This window comes from Limanda limanda, chromosome 15, assembly GCF_963576545.1.
Source record: "Limanda limanda chromosome 15, fLimLim1.1, whole genome shotgun sequence".
NCBI classification, from domain to species: domain Eukaryota; kingdom Metazoa; phylum Chordata; class Actinopteri; order Pleuronectiformes; family Pleuronectidae; genus Limanda; species Limanda limanda.
This window is the reverse complement of record NC_083650.1, coordinates 1,527,909-1,551,905: the sequence shown is the minus strand read 5'-3', so window position 1 is coordinate 1,551,905 and position 23,997 is coordinate 1,527,909. Positions and strand designations below refer to the sequence as shown.

The window sequence follows — 23,997 nt, the reverse complement described above, 5'->3', positions numbered from 1 at the left end:
CTGGTGTTACATCCCTGCTCTATCTTACCAAAACCTAAAGAGGAAATGCACAGTTAAATCACACATCCTCTCCTGCTTTTCAAACACCCATTCATACTGAGCATTTATGTGCAGCACTTTCTCACAACAATCACACACTGTCGGCACAGCCGTCTGGGGCAATTTTGGGTTTTTATGTGATATGGTTGGTCAGAGGAAGACCCGCTCTACCTCCTGAGCCACAGTCACCAAAGATCACATCAGGTTTTTCTTCCTTTATTCTGTGAGTAATCCGATATCAGGTCAAACTGAAACTTAGTTGTTTTCTGATTTGATCTCTTAGAGCCCGTGGCTGTGACCAAACTCACTCACTAATCACTTTACCGTGCCTGCCTTTTATACTGTATATAGTGCTCTCATTTTTCCCCATAATGCATCATGAAAAATAATATTCATCTGATCAAAACAACATCTACCATCATGCATTGCGCTTGTATCGTAGAGACGAGGGGAGCGAGGGAAGCAGGAACCCTATACATATTTACAGAGCAGAGCATCACAGCACAAACTGCAGGAAACAAGTTTATTTCTACATTAAAAGATTGTCATTCACCATGTTTTTTTTGACATTTAACTATAAATAGTGAGTGTAAAATAAACATTTAAAATCTGCTGTTGGATTTTCCAATGGCCGTAGGTGTACGTCATAATCCTGCGAGAAGGACGTCACTACTAGCACAGAGAAAATGTGAAGAGTAGCATTCGAAATAGTTTTTTTTCTTTACCCTATATAGTGCTCTCTCTCTCTATATATATATATATAAGTCACTATATGAAGTATGGAATAGTGAGTGTGTAGGTGATTTCAGACACAGCCAATGTCTATACTCAGATAAAACCCTTTGCAGTGAAGATGGTACACTCTGTAATGCTTCTGTCCAATCAGAGTAGTTCCAAAAGCTCGACAGTGTTAAATGTCTAAACTTCATTGAATTGTGTCTTGTTATCCGCAGTAACAGTTTCATTGAAATCATATCAGCTGTTATTTCAATGTGTCAGAATACATATTTAATAGGGCTGTAATGATCCTCCACGGTTCTATGACGTGATTCCATAAGACGGAACCGTGTCACATCGCCACAGCTCAACCTTGTTGAGCTCTCATTACGTTATGCCCGGGACACACTGGCTGCAGTTGCGCTGCGAAATGGCTGCATGTCCCGAGTGTCTGTTGTTCACACTGGCAGTGTGTCTGCTGCATTTCTGCAGCGGAGCTGCTACTATGTTTTCACATAGGGGTTGACTTGAAAATTACCACAAATGAGTTAGTGTGTGTATGTGTTTGTGAGTGAGAGAAAGACAGATAGAGAGGAAGATGCATGGCTTCATACTGTATAATACTGTTCACTAGAGTACCTAGGACTACTTTAAGTAAAGGAAATACAGTAGTTATACCATAAACATCACAAAGCCTGTAGTTATATTAAATGTTCACTTAGAGAATTTCAGCGAGAACTTCGCCTCTCTCTCTCTCTCTCTCTCTCACACACAAAAAACTTAGGGCGTAAGCTAAGAACACAAGTGGTCATAGCTGTCATGATCACCATAGCATTCTTCCTCTTCTGCTGCTATGTAAGCACTGGATATACCCCCATGTAGGTACTGCAGGGACTTAATATTTTAAAGAACTTTGTCGGTCACATACCCCATTTAAGCCACCACCCTAAAAGTGTTTGTGATTCAGCGCTTTCACCGTCATGAGCTAGCATTGATTCAGAGTAAGGCAGCTTTTGCTAAATTTCCCTCTGGATCAATAAAGTATTTATCTTTTAAACTGTAAGGCTTTTGTCGTTTTGACAAATGTTTCTTTTGTGCACAATGTGATCACTCACAAAAATGTGAAGGATTACATAAGGGGATATCAATCACCTTATCAGTGAACATATTTGTTTCACTTTTCCTCTGGCTAATGTCTGCTCGCCCTCCAGAAACCTAGGGAGGACCCTGAGGTTGATATTGTAAAACTTTACCATTGGATTTTACATAAAATGTCCATTAATATCAACACAACCAATTGACATGCAGTTACTCGTCCAGGACTGTTGTTCCCTGAGGCAATTTCCAATTTACTTATCTAAAAACAAAATTCATGTTAATCTCATTATCTCATCTTTATAACTAGAGCACAACCAATAATTGAGTTGTAGAGCCAAGAAAAAAGACAATAAAAAAAAGGTTTTCTCTATGTGGGTTCACTACAAGAACACCTGGCAACTTGCTGACTCTATTGTTTTGCTGCTCATTGCTCAGTGACCATGTGTCCATCAGCAAAACTGTCATTGGAGGGTTGCTGCAGGTGTCGTAAAATGGAAGGACAATGACTGTCCAGCAATGGGTTCAACACTTTGGTTCACAGGGAAAATGGGGGAGTCAAGTTGATTAAAGAGGTCCACACTCACTAGGGCTGCTCAATTAATCGAAATTTAATCGTGATTACGATTATGGCGTCAAACGATCTCCAAACTACTATAATCGAGTTGAAACGATTATTTGGCATTTTTTTCTGCAATTCAGTGCTTCCCCCAAAGTTTTCAACGCGGCCCCGCTGACTGGCACTCACTCTCTAGCAGCCGTAACGTGAAGGAGACGAGTTGTGTGTGTGGGGACCGGCGGTGTTTAAAAAACAGCGCGAGTGGAAGTGTTCCGTCCGGCGCAGCGTCCATTCTCCAGCACGCTACCGCCTGTCTGTTCACACCGGACCCGCGATTATCCGCTTGTTGTTGTATGTAACCCGTTCAATTTAGTTGTTCGGGGGGGAAATGATAATGGTCCTCATAGCCATCCCCCCCTCTCTTTTTCTCTGTGTCTGTGTGCTTGTAGTGGGGGGGCAGATGGGGACATTTACATTTACCGGAACCGGAAGTGACTGGTACTTCCGGTTAGACTTCAGAATAAGGGCACATATTAATAATGAATAATCGTGATTTTGATATTGTCCAAAATAATCGTGATATTGATTTTTTCCATAATCGAGCAGCCCTAACACTCACCCTATTTAACCACTACAGCAGATAAGAGCTCTCTGAATGAGCTGTCCAACAATAGAATGATTTAAAACACAAGTATTGTGTCTTAGTTGACGTCAACGTTGGTCAAACTCATTGCCAACTAGGGCTGCAACTAACGACTATTCTGATAGTCGATTAGTCACCGATTATTGAAACGATTAATCGACTAATCGGATTATGAATGACACAAATTCTCAATTGCTATTATTTAGCAAGCAGCTTTTAAATTTAGCTTGAGGTTGTTCAAGGCATGTGATGACGGAAAATAAAGACAATAAAGATTGATACTTCATTAACAAAAATGTATTTTAATAAACTTTGCTGCATATAAGGGTACTGTTGACACAAAAGCAAAGAAAAATCAAGTTTTTGTTCATTTAAAACCAAGGACAGGCCAAGTGCTAATAAAAAATATTAATTTAAATTTAAGTTTCCCTTTTTACTGTGAACCAAGAACAGGCCAAGTGCTGGTTCTAAAAATAAATTAAAATTCAAGTATCCATTTTTCGTGTTAACAAAAAACGACAGGGAAAATAACATTAATAAAAACATCAACAAACGAAACTACAGTCTTCTTCAGACTAAATCATTGTGATTAAAACAAGACGTTTGTCAGGCAATAGGATAATATTTCGCTTTTAAACTCGTTAAAAAAAAGTTTAAACCATATTTTTGTAATGGATGCTAGAATCCTGCGTGCAGGTATAAACGTGTATATATAACATCTGACAGAGGCGAGTCCGCATCGTCTCCGTTACGAAGTCACACGTGCCTCCTCCTCACATGCGCGTGTCCTGCTTCCATGGAGAACAGGTCCGCCACAACAAATACTGCAGCTACTTTTTCTCGGGCCATGTTAAGAGTGAAGTTCTCCCGAACTTTTTACTTCCTGGTGCGCGACTGCGCGCGGCAGCGGACGCCGACATTGGTCCATGTTTTGTCGCTATTGCACATGCGTGACTTTCAGAGATAGGAAGGGAGCGAGATGGCTCACTCCTCAGCTACTTCCATCAGCACCTCCGGTAAAACGCCGTTTAGTTCCGCTGCGCGGCACGAGAAACACGCGTCACCAACAAATCATCGACTAGTAAATTTGCGACTATTTCGGTCATCGATTTTTGTCGACAACGTCGACTAATCGTTGCACCCCTATTGTCAACAGGGCACGTCAATTTTCTAGGATCTAGGCTTTTGTTACCTCAGTCTCATTTTAATTGCTTTCCTTGCTTTTCTTTTGCGGTGATAAAGGTTAGGTAGGAGGTGTGAAAGAGGGAAGAGGATGCAAAGAATGCATGTGTGACAGCTGAGCCAGAGATATACATACACCTGGAGGCTACAATATATCTACCAATAGGAGAAATACATTATTCTTTCTGCGAATGTGCTGTCAGTTCAACTCAGCTGCAGTTGCACCACACCATATTCCTGTAAATTCATTACTATGGATGTGTAAATTACACAGTCAGAGAAAGTAAATGTTGGTTTCTTGGTCATAGCTCAGTCATGAAATCCCACTGCCCCATGGAGTTCCTCTCCTGCAGGGCTGTTGACTCTGCTGTGAGTTGGACACCGCAATTGGTTTTCAGGCATTTTTAAGACTTTTTTACAGCCTGTCACAGTGTTGCTCACACACTGATCTTTTGGCCTGTTGACTCACTCATAAAATGTAAGAAGACTCAGGGTTTTTGTAACTGATTCATCAACTCATCCACTTTTAGGGGACAGCGTGAGTGAGTGCAGTGTTATCACGGAAAAAACTGATGGGCAGAGATATAAAGGTGTTTTCTTTTAGGGAACGTGGAGATTTCACAGAGGCCTATAGGTGGGGTGTGAGGAGGAAAACAGGAGCTAAATCGGCCATGCGCTGAAGGCAAAGAATGATCACTAATATGTTGTATCATCCTGGGTAGATAAGCATTGTTTTTTGTATGTGTAAGTGGTTGTTTACCTTGTGATATATACATCACTGCAGTAAAGTCAAAGTATATGTAGTGCATTACTTTGAATAAATAGGCAATTTAATATGACAGGGTTTGTTTGGCGTCAGTCCTAGCCAGTGAAGAGATAAGTGTAACTCTCGCCCACGGGATTAGTGAAGCCAATAGATTCTCAACAATCTTATCAGAGCCAATCTGAGCTCTGAGGCCCAGCAGTGACTCAGATAATATGGAATTCAATCCCTCATATAGCAATGTCATATCTTCCCATCGCAACCTGCATCTGTATTCAGTGAACATCTGTCCCAGCCACATGCAAGGTTAAACACACTTTTGCAGTTACCCATACAGACGGAGCATTTTCTTCTCTTTATTTTGGAATTTTGAGGCATTAATACAGTGACACAAAGAAAATCATTATACCTCCCCACCACATGAACACTCACACACCCAAAATTATTTTTAACTCTTGCAGACCACTAGCAGACCTAGTTTTGGGTGTGGGGTGGGGGCTGAGTGCCAGACTCAGCAGAGTTTGATCAAAAGGGCAAGGGCATCAGCATGACTGATCTCTTTACTCTCCCCAGCTAACAAGTAAATTACAATCACTTAGTCTGTCACCCTCGTCACAGAACAGAGCTCTTATGTAGCTGACCTCAGTCTGAGAGAGGGAGAGTGAAAACTATTCGCAGAACAGATGGCAGCCTCTGTTCCAGACCAGAGAGGTTTGGGGGTGGGGCAGGGGGAGATGAAAACTATTTACACTTGTTGGGGGAAAAAGCAAAAAAGCTATGACCAAAGTGGAAAATTAGCCATGGGGTTGTTTCAAAATGTGCAAGTAACTTAGCTCCAGGGGGGGAATACCACAATGATGTCACCTTTGAGGTAATTACTCTTCAGTATATAGGAGGGTAGTAACTCAACTGATAATAAATGATGAAAGAAGAAAGTCAATACTAGTTTCTGGACTGAGGAAATTCCATACTGTTAAAGTGTGTTAACCTTAACACTCACACCTCATATGTATTTAAGAAGTTTTTTTTGCATAATTTATATTTTAGGTTCATGGTTCTTCGGCAAATGGAAATGAGTTGCCAGCAATAATATATATAGAATAAAAACTGGCTCACACAAGCCAAAAATTTTGAAAATTGTAAACTGTCTCAGTCACATACGTGTACGTTATGGTTTGCAGCCCTTAACGAGACAGTCATGTTACAACAGGGTACTTCAAGAATTCTTAAGAATGCTTTTTGAAGCAGTGTAAAATGCAGATTTATGGATATCAGAGTGGGAATGCATTAGTTAACATACACACCTGACAGCTATTGTAGTAGCTACTGTAGCGACCGTGTTGATGTCATAAGTTTACTATTGTAACTGAACTTTTTTTGGGTTGTGGCTGAAACCAGACTAGGTAAAATCCTTCTGGAGCATGTATGGGCGTGCCATGCTAAGTTAAAGATTCAAGTGTTAATTCCTTTTGTACCATATAGACATCTACTTGGGGACTTGGTAATAGTTAAGTAGTGAAATCCTACCACATCGTGGATTGTCTCCCCTGCTGGGCTGCTGACAGTATCATCAGCCAGTCTTAACTTGCCATACCCCTGTAGTGTCCACTTTGGTTGTGCACATTTCAGTGATGGTCGTGCAGTTCCCAACAAGGAGGCAGAGCTGGGCAAACACCTGACACCGGAGCTGAGAGAGTTACAGTGGCCAACAAAAATTTGTTGCACTTCCTGATGACATAATAGGAACTGCACACGCCACTCACTCACTCACTCACTCACTCACTCACTCACTCACTCACTCACTCACTCACTCACTCACTCAAATCACTCACTAAAAGATATTGTACAATATGTTGTGAACAGACTCAGATGGGCTGAGTTTAACAGAAGATGTCTAAGTGACTTAGTTTTTCCCTCAGTAATTATTTTTTACAAATGTCAAAGCCACTAATTAGACTAATAAGCAAAATGGAGAGGTGACACACCCTCAGTCATTTCTCATGCTAGCTACACACACATGCACATGAACACTGTGTGTGCGTGCGTGCGTGTGTGTGCAAGAAGTTAGATAATAGTTAAGATCAGTGTGTATTTGGGCTGAGGAATGGATGCAGTCAGAGCAAAGTCCAGATGTGGTTGTATGTTATCTTCCATCACCTTCCTTTGTTTGGTTTAACCAACATATCCTTACATGCATGTACATGTGTGTGTTAGAATTGAGTATGTAAACTGCTGTTTGCTGTCTGCAAGGGAGCCTTTGTAGTTGATGAATGGAAGCCCCTATCATCAGCTGCCTGGGGACAGTAGGGCTTTGTGTAATTACAGGCTTTTTGCTGCTATCCTGGGCAGATACACACACACACACAAACCTATTTTATACTTACATCTACTAAATAATTATTGGTTCACTGGACTTGTTAATTGGTCAATTATAAATGACTCAGCACATTTAGATTCGTTTTTGAAATATAAACTCAATGATATGACTAGTGCTGTGTTAAAATACATTAATGGTGGTTACATTTCTCACCAAATTTATAAAAAAAATATCTGCATGTCATGTTATTCAAATTGTTTTGGACCTTGCAAGGCAAATGCTGACATATTTAGTCAGCCATTTGAGACTTTCTTATGTCATGCCGTTTACATTAAAATGAATGCCCAATAATGTGGGCAGATTATTTATTAGACTGGGTAAATGGTGTTTAAAGAAAAACTGTGGTCTGGTCTTAATTTATTCGCATTGCATTAGCTTTGGCACATACCTTTGAGTGGTCATCAAGACTAAAAAAGCACTATACAAATACAGACCATTTACCATTACTATAAATGGGCAACATATGTCATAAATAATGCTGAGAATGTAGACAATCAAGAGACAGGGTTCTTGAATATTTACTGTGTGGTTTAAATGTTTCATTAACTATATAATGAGAGCCCTCTACATATGTTGTAGTTGGGAATACCATGCAATGAGTAAATTAATTAGGTATGTGTATCAGTGTGCATTTGCAATTGTGATAATCCAAGTCCTGCTTATCCATATGCTTCCATATATGTCATTATATAACTATATCACACATATTTTAATCATCCATCTCTTTTCTCTTTCTCTTTTCTTCTTCTCTTTCTATGTCTGGGTTTTGTGTTATAGCCAACTGCTTCCCTACGTGCCAGAATGGAGGAATGTGCCTCAGGCCTCAGCTCTGTGTCTGTAAGCCTGGCTCAAAAGGGAAGGCATGTGAACAGAAGACGGTGTCCACACACCCTTTTCCAGCGCCGCCTAGGAATGAACCTACCAATGGGCACAACCCTGGTCACACAAATGGACACACTACTGGTCACACTAATGGACACAGTGTAATACCCCAGCGGCCCATACCTCAGCAAGTGCCTCCCAGTGGGTACGCTTCTGCCCCCCCACCAGCTAGCAACATGGCTCAGATGAAACTAACTGTCAAGCCCTACCCTCAGCTTCTGCGACCACAGTATGTGCAACAACACATCCAACAGCAGTAAGTACTTTGTTTTGATTCAATTCTTTTGTTTGTTCAAAAAATCACCCCCAACGGTCTTCCAGTTAAAATTCATAAAATTTCCCTAAATGACTCTGGGAGAAACCTTTAGAACCATTCAAGTCATCCATTATCTACTTATTCATTCTCCCATTGATAATTCTTGAGCAACTCCATTGGAACAACTGGGGGGTTCAGCGACTTGCCCAGGGGCACAGCACTGCAGAGCAGACTGAGGCCTTGTGTTAGTTGTTTTTTCTTCCAAGTTAAAGTTGTATGTTTTATTTAGAAAGTTTTTTGTAGTTGTAAAATATAATAAGACTATGCTAATAGATCAGCAAAGACTATGACACAGCGATCCAATAACACAAACCAAAACTCATTAAGTTATATGAAAGTCCAACCAAGGGTTTTACACAAAGTGGTTTCAACTGTACCTGACACATGGCCCAAAGGTTGCTGAACTCAGTGGAAATGAAGATATCAGGCAAATCAAATATCTAGAACACAATCTATTTACATTATGTTTAAGTTTTATTTAATTTTGCGCCTTAGCATCATCTGATATTAGATTTAGTTTTTTTCTTCAGGCTCTGGTTTCTTTCCACAATCTTTCGTTAACCTTTAGAGATGTTTTTAACTGAGATCTTAACTGGCAAAGGTTCCTAACCTTTGTCCATCACTTTCCCTCAGCCTAACCAGGTTGTTTTGAGACTAACTGATCCAACTGTTAACCATAAACATACCAGATCAGCTTACTATCAATTATAATAAAAATCTGTGGATCAGTTTAATAGTAGTTAAGTTTTAATAACATTTTTTAAATGAAAAAAATTATGAATGTGAGTTTTAAGTTAGGATTGCATTTGTGTGTATCAATGTTTCATAAACGAGGCCCATCACTAATACACCATTATTAAATACCAAGCACCATAGTCAGCTAATACAATACAAGTCACTATAAAGGCAATCCATTTATAAAAATACCAGCTATCAGCCTTCCCAACAAAAACATTCTCACCAAATCATTAATATATGTAGAACAATATGGAGCTATCAATGTATAAATGCAGCCAGCACAAAAGGCTCTGCATGTTTCTTTGAAGCATCTGGGCTTGTTTAACAGAATGTAGCATCATGTTAAAGAACTGAACCTTTCTTTTGGTTCTTCACTTAAGAGTATTTCTAGCAAATAAGTAGCAGTGCCAAGTATAATACCAGCCCTCTGAATCCGATTCTTAATCCTATTTTTTGTATTAACTCTAAAACTGTTACTGCAGGATACGAAAGCATAACGCTGCCACTGAGCATGATGTTCTGATGATCTGACCTTGTTTCCTTTTCATTGCAAACCATTTTCATTCCAATATTTTCTTGTGAGTGATATCCTGTCTGAGATGAATGGTGAGCTTATTTAGGAAAGCATGGAGTAAGATGAATGAGAAGCTCCCTCAGATAGTCTTCTTGCTGTTCAGCATGTTTGCAGCTGTCATTTAGATTAATTCTGTCACTGCTGATGACTGACCTTATTTCAATGGTAAAGTATTCCCTAGTCCCATGTTATCTTCCATAAAATGAATCCAATGAATTCTAGGCATGCAGATTTGGGAAAAGAGAGAGCTGGTATTCTTAATAGCAATGACCTAGTTTAGAAGCATGAGTCTTGTGTTGTGGTCTTGACAGGAAAAGACAAGGAGAGCTGTAAGACTAACAAACCATTCCGTCCAAGGGTATTACTACACAAATAGTCAATACTTGCTTATGAAGTTATTTATTCTTATTATCATTTTTCTGCATCATATAGTTTCCCTGAAGCCTATTAACAAATGTTAAAGGGCCATGTACTGATTTGGAAAACACTGCCTCAAAGGACTTACATGTCCTGAGGATAAGAACATAGGTTGCACCTGCAGCACTCCTATTGTCTGCCCACTTCAGGTTCATATCAACAAGAGAATCCAGATGTGTGTGCTTAACCAGCTCAATGTGAAAATAATTGACCCTTTCAGCTACATACCTATACAGTATGTATAACATTGTTGCCTCCCACTTTTTGGCAATTGCCTTTGTTGAGAGGGCATGGGTTATTTTAAGAATCAGTTGTCCCCATTATATTTTTGCTTCACACCTATCCATAGTTTTCTGATGGAATTTCAATCTCCTCCTGTGAAGGCGGTTTTCTAGATGTTAACCTTGCCAATACACTTGAATTATCACCACACACCAGTGTATTAATGGCTAGATTAGTTTCTCCTGACAGTTTTATAAGTGGAATTGAAACCTAACTGTTGCTGGGGTTAACAATTGCTTAATTTTGCACGGCATTACAGCAGACAAATATAGCAGACAGCTTTAGAATATCAGACACAGTAAAAATTGCTGTGTAGTTAATGTTGGGACACATCAGACAAGATTTGTGATAGTAATGAAGGCTATTATGTTAATGTATACATATTCTGTGTTTTATATGTATTCTGTAAATGTCAAGATGTTTTTTTTAATGTGCTGCCCAGGCAAAAGTAATTGCTTTCAGATCTGTGTCCTCGAAACCTGCTCTCAATTTGGAGAAGGGATTTATCTCTCACAAGGATCGATTCTCCAATTGATCCCAGCAACAAAGCAGTTTTGTTATCTGATAGGATAAATAAATAGGAAATTAATCCAAAGGTAGGGGCACTCTCAACAGAATATAGTGTTGAGTAAGTGCCTAAGAGATAGTGAAGTTGAATTTTTGTCGCTAACAATTTGTTCAGACCTCTTCACTTTTGGCGCTTGAGTATGTTGTAATTTAATATTTGCCCATCGATCCATACTCCATAGAATTGGGTAAAATCTAAACAAAAATATTTTCTTAGAATTTTTGTGCAGATGTGTATAGATGCTGAGTAGAAGTTGTAGATGAAATGGTGTGAAAGTTGGAATCACAATTATACTGACCAAAAGTATCACGATTATCAGTATTATCGCGGTATTGTTAAAATGTGCTGTAAATGTTCAACAATTACTGACAGACAAACTATAGTATTTTTGAGTAGGGTATGAAAATATTTAACCATTTATTGAAGGTTGAAACTTTGTTAGGTATAGTGCAGACGTCTACCTCAAATGTCAGAGTCGGGAAAAAAATCAGCTTGAGAGTATCAACCAAATCTTTATGGTCATTAAAGATTAAATGGTACATATAACAATCGTGAATTTTACCATGGTAGACCGTTAAACCGGTAATCGTTTCAACCTGAGTCAGTAATTCTGTGTAAATCTGTAAATGCCAAATTGCAGGTCAAAAACCAGTGGTAGTGTTCACCATTCCTCCAGCAGCTGGAGGGGCCTGAGTGATAATGTTAAATGGTAAATGGTTTTGTATTTATATAGCGCTTTTCTAGTCTTGATGACCACTCAAAGTGATTTGCAGTGCAGTTTAACATTCACCCATTAATACACACATTCATACAGTGCATTCCGCAGCGCATTGTTATTCTATGTGGGGCAATTCAGGGTTCAGCATCTTGCCCAAGGTCACTTCGGCATGCAGATGGGTCAGACTGGGGATCGAACTGCCGACTTCCAAGTTTATTCTGTGCCTCTGCCAGTGGAGCCGATATGTTGATCTCTATTGTTGCCATGGTATATGGGTTTCTGATATAAGATTTCTTTTCACAATGAACTGCAGGCAGTCAAGCCATTTGTGCTTGATTCTGCATGGACAAGGGGTAATAATTTGGGGACCCCAAAACAGGATATGATTTTTGGGGCCACCAACCTATGGGAAAATAGTGACTAAACCACAAGCTCAAGTGAAACCTGTAACATAACAGTTACACTGTGGGTCTTTTTCCATACCATACCCAATTGTTTTTCTGACTTGACAAGTGATGAATCGTGAAATCCTTGGCCAGTACTTGAAGAAGAAAAGGTGCACACAAAAGGGGAAAGACAAATGTCCAGGGAAAACGTTGTCTGTGTCAGCAGTAGGATGACCAATTGCATTGAGATATCAGTGGCACTGATATTCCCATTTGGTTTGTGTGTGCTTATAAAGCTATAGGAAGTGATGAAGACTCCTTTACACATCATCGCAGTCCAGCCCATAAATCCCAGCCGACAATGTAATGTTATTGTAATGGCTGTCACTGTGGTTCAGCTCCAAGGGTCTAATGCTACACCTGAACCCTTGAAGGTGTGACACATGGGGAAAAATAGAGTAATTTAATGCAATTTTCATCAAGAATCAAAATGGACACCTTAGGTTTGATATATAGTTACAGGAGGAGAATGTCCATTCTCTCTGCACAAGATTCAGTATCTGACCCTGGAGAACCCCTCTTCTAAGTGTCGGTGTTCTGCAGTGTTGATGATCTCAGAAAAACAACTGTATAATGCAATGAATGGCTATAACTCTTTGAGCTGCACTTAATGTAATATGCCAAGTATGCTACCCAAGATCAGGGAATGAAAGCTTAGATAGATAGATTGTTTTATTGTCTGTAAGTGACAAAAATTCCTCAGTACACTTTTAATTTACATTTCACATAATGTATAGGCAAACCTTTGTGCCAGCTGTTTGTTAATTTGAACATCAAATTTTGAGTATCTGAATTGTTATTATTGTGATAATGGATGTAAAGTGAATGCGTATGCTCTATTTTGAATATCAAGGTTTTCAGGAATGGTATATTAGGACCGTGACCTGGGAAAGCCGATGAAATCGGAAGAAATTTCCAACATCAGATTAGTGAATTAATGGCGAAAAATTGGATATTCTCTGAGATTATAAAGTCACAAATTTACTAGAAAAACATACAACTCACCGAACCACCTGCAGTGGTTAACCTAATCAAATTAGTATACTTTGCAAATAGATGCAACAAAGAGGAAGTACTTGTGATGTAAGCCCAGAATCTGTCATATTTGGATGTGTGAACCTAAATGCAGAACACAGTGATAAAGTGAAGATTTATTGGGGAAATGAGGGTTCTGGCAGGCGAATGCTGGGGGCAAGAAGGAATGACAGTTTGCAGGATTGAGCCAAAGAAAACTTAGCCGTGAGTGGAGCTGGATGACGTCCAGCAATCAGAGCAGTGAGCTGGGGACAGACTAAAGAGGCAGGGGCATCCATTGGAGATGAGGTGGTTATTGACTCTTATGGTAAGCTTGGCAAATCCAGTTTAAATTACATGTATATAACCAGTGATATTGTAGCATCTGTCTATTGCATTGTACTTCCTAAAGCAAAAAATCTCACAAAATTCCTCTGCAAACGTATGACTCTCCACCTTGACATTTGACTGGACTGTGAGCGCAACACAGAGGCGGTCTACAGGAGGGGACAGAACAGACTTTTCTTCTTTGGAAACATTTAGCCCTTTGTGACCAGTGCAATACTGCTTTTGTTTTTTGCTCTACTGAACTCTCAAATATGTGTTCACCTTTGTAGTAATACTACTACTACTAATGATCACATAGAGTACATCAAACAATGACAGATCCTTTCCAAACTGTGTCATGGTTTCAATGAGAGCCATGTTTCTCTGATCCCTTTATTCAAGCAGTCAGACAGCCAGTTACTGGGAAACAGAGCTTTGACATAAAGTGTCTTTCTTTTCCCTTGTTAAAGTCTGTCTGCCCTCAGTTGCAATGTTGCTTATACGTGAGAGTGCTCTGGTGAGGTTCAGTGGGTTCTGTAGACCAGAGTATGTCAGCTCTCGTGGGGAAGAAGACTTGGACAACTAGAACGTAGAGGTCGGTTGTGGATTGTGATTGCGGCCAGAGCAGTTAAGACAGAGACTGAACAGATTCAACCGCCCTCACACACACATATATATAGCTCTCCCTCCCTCAACCCTAACTGACCAATGTGTTTATGTAGAAATGAGTAAAATCTCTTGTCTGATATTTAAGACTAGCAGGCTCTTGTAACCATCCTTGGACACTCTCCAAAGCCATCTGACTTGTTTCATTTAAAGGTGCAGTCACTGCCAGCGCACACAGTCATGCCAGATATTTTGTTGAGACTGGAGTGAGATCTTATGTTTATATCTTCTCTCTTGCTGTCACTCTCTGTCTCACAGCTCTCGTTCAAGCTTAAGTCTCTTTGCCAGATTTAGGATCAAGCGGCTGTAGTTCTAGATGTTAATCTAATGCCATAATATTTTGTGTGCATACATACAAAATGATTTTTGGTATGAACCATCAATATAGAGTTTCAGAAGTAGGCCAGCTGCTACCTGTATATCATTGGCTGCATACTGTGGCTTTCAGATGTGCAGCTGTGTTCAAAGATGAACACCAGAGGTGTGTCCCAACTCCGGGCAGGTTTTAAAATATGAAGTACTTTCTGCTGGAAGTTAACAATGCTCTAAGCTGTTAGTATGAATACCAAACCCTTTTAAAGAAAGAGTTCAAATTGCTCAAACGTGTATTAGCTCTATTTTGGCGCTTTTTTTGTTACAAAGATCAGTATCAATCCTGAGCTACAGAGATATGCCTCCGTTTTATTCATCACCAGTCATCAGTCTGTTTAGAGGTGCTGGAGAGTACGACTGCATATTAGAAAATGTTGTATGAAACCTTTTGTGTCTCCAGAGGGAGCTTTGTGAAGTGTGATCTGATCCTAATGACAGAGGTTTTCTCCAAAGGCTATCCAAGACTACAGCTGAATATCCAACCAAACTCTCAGTAGTTAAGTTGCACTGTGGATAATTTATGTCTTGACAATAAAAAAGATGGCTGGAAGAGAAAAGATGATATCTCTGTTGCATCAATATACCGTCTATTATTTTAAACTGTCCATAGTGGGTCTAAACATTTAATCTGAGTGAAAAGCTATTGGCTCAGCTAAGTGTGTGGTCTACCATGATTTATATGGGGGAAATGGCCAGTCTAGCTTGTTTGATGCACATAAACAGAAATGTAAAACAGACTATTCTTTTCTTTTAGAGTTGTATGTAGTTATTTACTACTAATATTTTTGGTGTGGGAAGTTCGGTAGAGCAGGAAAAAGACTTCAGTGCAGCAAGTAGGGTTGGTAACTGAAACTCGGTTCCAAATTAGAACCGAATCTGAGTACCGGGTACTCGAAGAAAAATAGAATTTCGGCTCTGCTTATCGGTTCCTTAACTGCAAAGGTATCTGCCAGGACCTGCCTACGTGACTATGTCATGCACTACGCAACAGCCTGTCCATTTCTTTGGAAGTGGGAAGCTCACCAAACATTTAAAGCAGCATGGCGTCGATCTGAAGTCTGTACAGTGTTTAATGTCCTGTGGTTTACAAGCCCGAGGGTGTTGTCAACAGCTAGCGCTAGTAGCAACTCGCTAGCACCTCCAGTCGAGCTGCGATGTTAGCAACACCCCGTTCTCGCTGGCATTCAAGGGAAAGCTGACTAAGATGACTTGTATGGATTATGTCAGTAGGTTTCCTATAAGACCAATAACAAGGAGCTCTAAACGTTATTATCCACAAATGGTTCAACTGCTACTGATTTCCGCTGTGTTGTTATATATATATATATGAGAGATTTATATTCATCACAGATCTTGAGGTTGACAATTATTGACGTGACATTAGTTTACAGGAACAATAACACATTTTCTTCTTCTAATTATCCACAAATATGACTATGTGTTGTTTGGTAATTTAAACACCAGTATTTTCAAGGCAAAAAGTTTCAACATTGCCTCTATTACAGTTACTACTCATGTACACAGGTCAATCAATCAATCAATCAAGTTTTATTTGTATAGCCCACATTCACAAATCACAATTCGTCTCATAGGGCTTTAACATGGTGTGACATCCTCTGTCCTTAACCCTCAACAAGAGTAAAGAAAAACTACTAAAAACCTTTTTAACAGGTAAAAATATGTAGAAACCTCAGAGAGAGCCACATGTGAGGGATCCCTCTCCCAGGACGGACAGAAGTGCAATAGATGTCAAGTGTAAGAAAACATCATCAGGATTAAAGTTTTTAGCAGCATCGATGAGGGTAAACATTTTTTCAATACTATATGTGAAGCAGTCCTGCTGCAAGCATAGTCTCTGGTCAGCAGCCAGCAAGATCACGTTCCAGCATCAGGATGGGATCCACTATAGTCCAGGTGGGTTAAACACATTGAGCATGTCTGATGAGGATCTGAAATGAGATGTTTGGGTTTTCTTTTGTAATGTTGCCTGTCTACCACAAGGCGTTACCACTGCTGTCCCGGTGTAACATGAAGCACAGCTACTGTGCATCAGTCCAGTCCAATAAAGGTATTTTTGTTTTATGAACATTTGACCTCTTTTTTTACCATTTTGGAATCAAAATGGGGAATCGATAAGAACCAGAATCGGAATTGGAATCGATGAAATGGATCTGGTAAATGGATTTGTATTTATATAGCGCTTTTCTAGTCTGATGAAGACCACTCAAAGCGCTTTACAGTACAGTTTCACATTCACCCATTCACACACACACTCATTCATACAGTGCATCTACTTGCAGCACTTTGTTATTCTATGGGGGGCTATTGAGGGTTCAGCATCTTGCCCAAGGACACTTCGGCATGCAGATGGTTCAGACTGGGGATCGAACGGCCGTTGGGTAAACGATACCCAACCTTGCGGTTTTCTCGGAGGACACACTGTTTAAAACAAAGCAGAAAGCCATACATGAAAACATTTCCACACACTGCAACTGCACAAAAATGTGACAAAGTCTGGAAAAAATATGTTCTAGTCCTATGAGATGAAAAGCTGAAAAATGTTTTGTTGTCACCATATAGCAAAAACACATTAAAATGAATGACTACTAACATGGTTAACTGAAGCTTACTTTTGGGTTGAGGTTTGGATAAGTGAGCAATCAGCTGTGATCTCAATGACAATGCTTATTAAAAATACACAATCTATATGTCTGTCTGAATAAAGATACTGCCACCTCTCACATCCACTTAACTTCAGACGCCAGTGTGTACATACTGTACTTGCACATGCAGAAGCATGTTAACACATACAATTACCCACTTATTGAACACATGAGCACACATTCATTAATAATTCTCATGAGACTGTCAGAGAGTTTCCCCCAAAACGTTTTTTCGACTATAAAGTAAAGGTGAACATTTCATACACGCTGTAACACCTGTCAACACATAATTGGATCTAATGAAGGAGATTCATATATCCTATACCTGGCTACATAACCCAAACAAAAGAGCCGTTTCAGAAAGAACAGGGTCATAGCAGAGCTATTAACAAGGGTATCACTTTGTGTCTATTTATTGTGTAGCATGGGATCTGTCATGTATAGGATGAAAATATGTCCATTTGACAAATGGCTCTTCCTCTGGGTTTATTATCGTCTCTCTGTGGCCCTGCACTCTCGTTGTATCCTACATGGGAACCTGAGGAAGGCCATGTAATCTAGCAATCAGTGTTTAATCTTCAATATGAATATGTTTTGTTTAATTTATTCTACTTTTTTTAGAACCTCAATCATCACAATTGATAAATTGTTGGGAAATTTTGAAATAAATGCGTAATTATTTCGTTTACTTGACTTAATTGAGAAGTTAAAGGACGTGAAAAAGTATATTTCTAAGCAGTATATAGGGATCCACACCATTACTTTTAATTTGAGGATAAAGAGGATGCTTGGAGGTTCAGATCACTAACAGCTGAACAAACATGGATGAGCACACATAGTATTCAACATAATCATGCTGACCTTTATTTTTACCACAAGCCCATGCCAGGATCTGGGGGCTCAAATAGACTTACTATTTTTGCTATGCTAAAGTAGTACACAAGCAGTCACATCTGGCTTTATGTCAAAAAAAAGTTCAACTGTTGGTCGTCATTGTGTAGATGACCTAAGCTTCTTTTTCATGTAATAAGATTTAACTTTACATTTTTAGTGCTAAGTCTGCATTATGATTAAGAAGATCATGACTCAATCTGGGTGTGTTTTAAAAACAAAACAGCATGTCCAAATATGTCAGGCAAAGTGTGTTTTTGCTTGTGTGAGCATGCATATTATTTTGAATTACCCTGTTTCAGGTTAATAAAGTTGAATAGAATTGAAGAAACTCAGTTAGCGATGGTAATTCTAGCCTAGGAATCTGTAACATTACTAGAGAAAACAGAGAGAGTGAAGCTCTATCTGAACAGTTTCGAAATGACATCTACATTTGTTATTTGTCTGTTAACGAAACAAAAAACTTGGAAACAAATTTCAGGAGAGAGAGCGAGTCTTCCACTTACCAGAGGGTTGGTGCTTCCATCCCAGTCTTCACGTTCCGCATGCCAAAGTGTCCTTGGGCAAGTTACTGTACTCCAAATTGCCCCTGCCTCTAGTGTCAGCAGTGTATGAGTGATAAGTGTTAGAGAAAATGTTGAACCTAGATGCACTGTATGACTATGTGTAAATGGCAACAAAGATTAAAAGAGAGGTCAAGACAAAAAAAAGCACAATTTATAGCTAGACATGTATTATTATAGTTTAAAGTGCATACCACCACCAAATCACCACCAAGTCCCACTCTCTTCTATTGCTCATATATTTGCTGCACGTCCATCTGAAATACAGCCACACAAATTTTACTTAGTTTAACTTTTATTAATTTAATACTATATAAGCGGACATCCTCCTTTGCCCCTGTCATAGTAACTACAGTTGCTAGAGTTTCCCTAACAATAAAACATGACTATAGATCATATTTGCTGCTGTACAGATGAATTCTGGGCTCATATTTTCAACAAGTAGGGTCTCCAACAAACATGGTGAAGGTTGTAGCCTCAAAAACATTAAAATCAAACATGAAACCAAAGTTTCAGTTTATTATTTGGTGAAAATAATCAAAAGACCAAAACCAAAATACAATTCTAATCAAAATCAAAACAAGTGTCAAAGTTGACACTATTTATTGAAATAGCCCATATTCAAAAATCACAAGTTTTCTCATAGGACCAAGTGGAACTAGAGGGTCAGTGTTTAGCTGTCCATAATACCATATTTTTACTTCGCTTTGTAGCATGTCAGGATCTGCTCAGGCCACATTTGGTGCTTAAGTTTAGAGTCAACATGACTCATTGCCTGCTGACCAGGAGTAATAGCAGAGATTTTGCATCTGCAAAGATAAAATAACCTTTGCTTACTGATATCCTTAAAATGAGCAGCACCAGGTCAGCATGCTGGCTTGTCTCAAAAAGGGTCAACACAAACCCTCAGCCTACTAGATCCTGGGTTTAAAGCAGCAACGGCTTCACTCTCTGTTCCATGCCATCTCTCAAATGGAGCAGAGAAAGAAAGATTTATCATACACTTTCTGGAAAGTAAAGAAGTTAAGAGCAGACTTTTCAATTTCAATATCAAGCTCAGCCCAGATCTCATTCAATTCCAAATCTGCTTGCAGTTATGATAAGCCCATATCATGTTTATAGGTCACCTACATTACCTACTTGACCACTTGCTCATTAATGCCCCAGTGAGTAACATAAGTGTCTCTAAAATAGTATCTGATTTTTGTGGTAGCTCAGCAATCCACTGAATTGTGCGGTATGATTCACTCTCGTCATGTTCACTACGCAACCCTCAGTATAAAAGTCAACAATTTTTTTGCTTGCTGACATAAAAATGTCTGCTTAGTTTGGTTTATACAATTAGCAGTTACATTCATGAACTAACAAATGATAACAAGTTGATTTCAACATTTGAATCCGACCTGTCCACAGATTTTGTGCTACACTCTGCTCTTCTTTTTCACTGGACCAATGTTAAGTCTGCTGCGCTAGGTTTTATTTCACTTGGGCAAACATTTATCCTTCCAGACAGACAGCAAACATATGTAAGATCAAGAAAATACCTTTGAAAATGTTACTGCTAAATGTATAAACCAGGCATAGGCTATGTCTGAAATCACTCCCTTGTTCTCTCATTTACCACTCAATAGTGGAGGCTACCCTAAAACATAAATCACACGTGGGCAGGGGTTACTACTGCCTCTGGTTTTCTGTTTGTTTTTGCCATAATACTACATTTGTTAGTGCTGTCAAGGTGATAAATGTCTGTCCTCTACTTTGCTCTGTACTTAGAGGACACATTCTCCGAAATGACTATGTAACATACCTTATATCGTTGGGGAGGTTTTAAGCCCAGTAGTCTGGTCGAGGGCCCAGTCTGATAAGAGAGGAAAGGAGTGGTGAGAGGAAGTGGAGGATAATGACGCTGGTCTTGAAGAACTTGAAGAATTTGGGAACACTTGAGGAAGTGATGTTATTTCCAGGAATCATTGTGTGGAAAATGGGAATTTCTACACTAATCACTAACTGTCTTTTTCTAAAGTCTGAAGCATATTTAGTATTATCAGAAAAGTTCTGGCTAAAGATCACATACTTCAACAAAAAGGCAGAAGATGCTGCTTCACTGCTTTCTATGTGTTGAAACTCTTATTAACTTCTGGCTGTAGTCACTCATCACTAGTCAGGGTAAAAACAACTGCTCTGACGTTTAAACTACAGATTGATAGAATACGTAACGTCTTTGGCGGATTGTTCTATTGGTCTTCCTACAAATGAAGTGCTGATAGCAGAGGCATTAAAATATACTCAAAATTCACATATCCCCAAGTTTGGTGTTTAATAGGAAAACTGGAAATATTTAAATATTTTTACAATCCAGACCATGAGTATTTGGACAATGTCACTTGTTTATTCTTCGTGCTCTGTGCTTCAAGAATTGATACCATGTTATAGAGCTAACTTTCAGGCTTATTTTAACTAAGTTTACATTCATATGAACCGGTGCAACAGGCTGCTGGAAACTGTGGGAGATACAGCCCTTCTATCACAAGATGCACACATTTTAGGTGTTTAAAAGAATAAAAAACTCTGTTATCGCTACTGTGAAGACTTTGACAAACCGACTCTTTGTATATTCCTGGGTGATTCCCTCCCACAGCTTCACTGCAGCCTCCTTTAGCTCTTGTTATTTTGCGGTCTGTGCCTTTAGTATGCTCTACGCCAAATGGAACATTGTTCAACTGGACTGAGATCAAGTGACTGACTCAGTCGATGATGTTCCACCTCTTCACCCTAAAAAGCTTAGTGCTTTGACTATATATAGAAAGCTCCCGCAGACCTTTGCATCCATCCTGTTGCTTCAGTCAGTAGTGTCATCAGCAATAAATGCTGGTGCGTCAGTTCGTAGCCATACATCTCCAAACCTAACCTAATAGCACCATATTTGATAGATGAGGTTGTTGCTTTGGGTACCACGCTCTTACTATTTCTCCATACCTTTTTCCTTTACATTATTTTAACAGAGGTTGATTTTTTTTGTATCACTCCACAGACAGAGCTTTGTTCTACAACATTTTCTAGTTTACTAGGCTCACTTGATTTTTTTAGAAAGCGCCCAGGTGATGTTTTGGCAAACCAGCTTCCTTTGATAGCTCTAATGGAGCTTTGCTTTTTTTAGCCTCATTGTCGTCTTCACTCACATATGTACTCTTCAGTCCTCATACTAACAGAGAACTCTACCTTAAATGGCAGCTCTTAACTCTTAGTCAACCCTAAGGCACATTTGAGTTTTGTGAATGAATTAACATAGAAAACACACACTGCTGCCCAAGAGACTGTTAGACTGTTAAACCCCTGCAGTTTGACACTGTGCACTAAAAGGGATATGTCTCTCATACTCGTCCTTTCTATATTGATATTAACCTACTCAAATAAAAGCCAAGAGTCCATTGTATTGTCCATTATTGTTTTGTTAAAGTGACTGTGCTGTCTATGTATGCATGCATTGTTTGCCATTTCATTTTCAGAACTCTGTATTTATTTTAATTGTTTGCACTCTTTCCCTACAGCATCCGGTCCATGCCCATGCACCCAGTTCAGAGCCAGCAGTATGTTATGAAGCCCAAATACTACCACACACACACTACACACAGACAGACACATGTTCAGCCCCAACCAGAGAGGCCAATCCCCCTAAGAGTCGGACACAACCCCTACCCCGGTGAGTAACAGTTGGAAAATTCTACATAAAGGGTTTGGAAAGTTATTTTCAAATGTGTTTTCTCCCATTAGTATGCAATTTCCTGTGGTTCTCTCAAACTATTTTTCAAGCATGAGATACATATTCCATGATAGCCACAAATGCTTGTGTCATTGTCAAATACAACTTTTCTTACTTTTACGTGAGTTGCCTTACTGCAGAACATAAACAATACTAAAGGAGACATGATTTGAATTCCTGTCTCATTAATTGTGTACAGCAGAGTCCAAAATGCCGTTGTCGCTGACACCCTTTTGTGTGAATATGATTTTGGTGTCCATTGAGTAAATGTGTTCTGCATAAAATTGAACTTGCTCGGTTTCAATTTTAACTAATGTGTTGTCCACATATTTAAATCAGTGGCTCAGTTCTGTTCCTCTGAAAGAGTTCAGGGCTCTGCTTTCATCTCCTTCCTTTTAGTAGTTGGCCACAGTCTGGGGTACTGATGAGCCTGTTTGCATGTCTGGCCTTAATAAGGTTGAATACCGATGTCCAGCAATCAGTCAGAAATGAAGAAGACTCATGGATAAGTCCAGTTGTGCTTGTTTGATTTTAACCTTAATGTTTTATCTAATAAATTTTCATGACAAAACATCAGTTTACATTTCTAGTCCATATCAAGTACGTTTTTAGAAAAGCAACATCTGCAAATATATTTTGAAATAGTTCAGTAAGTGCCTCAACCAGAGTCAGAGCAGTAGCGCAGAGTGCTGTTCAGCACGGCAAGCGTCAAGCTAAGAGAACTGGCCAAGTGAGAAATCTTGGGAATCCCTGGTAAACAGTTGTATATTCTTGGGAAGCAATCATTGAAATTGCAGGAAAACCTTCAACTTGAGTTTGTCCACAAATGCTCACACCACACACACGTACACACAACTCATCACATCTGCTCGGACACTGACAAAATGGGAAGACTATGGAGTTTGCAGTTGGGTAATAACAGGATTTGTTCAAATTGCAGCTCAAGCAGTAATGGTATAACGACTTAAGCATTGCCTGCTGTTGAAAACAATGCAGACTCTAGCTCCACCAAGTCGTGATTTTCCCTTCTAAACTCCTCACATGGTTTCATTTCAATAAATGTTCAAATGACCTAATATCTCACCAACACCAATAGATAAGAGGAATTGTCTCTCTATGGAGGCCGCCATGTTTCTTGTTGTAGCCCAGACTGGACAAACTAAACACACTTATGAGTATTCATGAAAACTGTAGGTTACCACAGGTTCTCTTTCATGTTCGGAAGGGGAGGATGACGTGAGAGGTATTCAGCTGCAACATGCACCTTCACCATTAGATGTCACTCAATTCTACACACTGCCACTTGGAGTATATTTATTAACATACATACTCCAAAGATGAACTGAAGCAGACACAAAAAATATTTTAAGATGTTCTGCAGTGGGAGTGAGTTTGGTTGTTGGTCCAGGTAGCCCTAGAATTGGG

The 23,997-nt window shown here is 39.4% G+C and overlaps 1 protein-coding gene across 1 annotated transcript in view; it reads left to right on the top strand.

Moving 5' to 3' along the window:
* The window catches only part of ltbp1 (latent transforming growth factor beta binding protein 1), a 118,446-nt gene that overhangs the window by 8,168 nt on the left and 86,281 nt on the right, over nt 1-23,997 (top strand). Inside the window, exons 3-4 of the mRNA XM_061086924.1 lie at nt 8,153-8,513; nt 22,361-22,512. Of these exons, the coding sequence (XP_060942907.1) occupies nt 8,153-8,513; nt 22,361-22,512 (513 nt within the window). The remainder of the gene's footprint in view (nt 1-8,152; nt 8,514-22,360; nt 22,513-23,997) is intronic.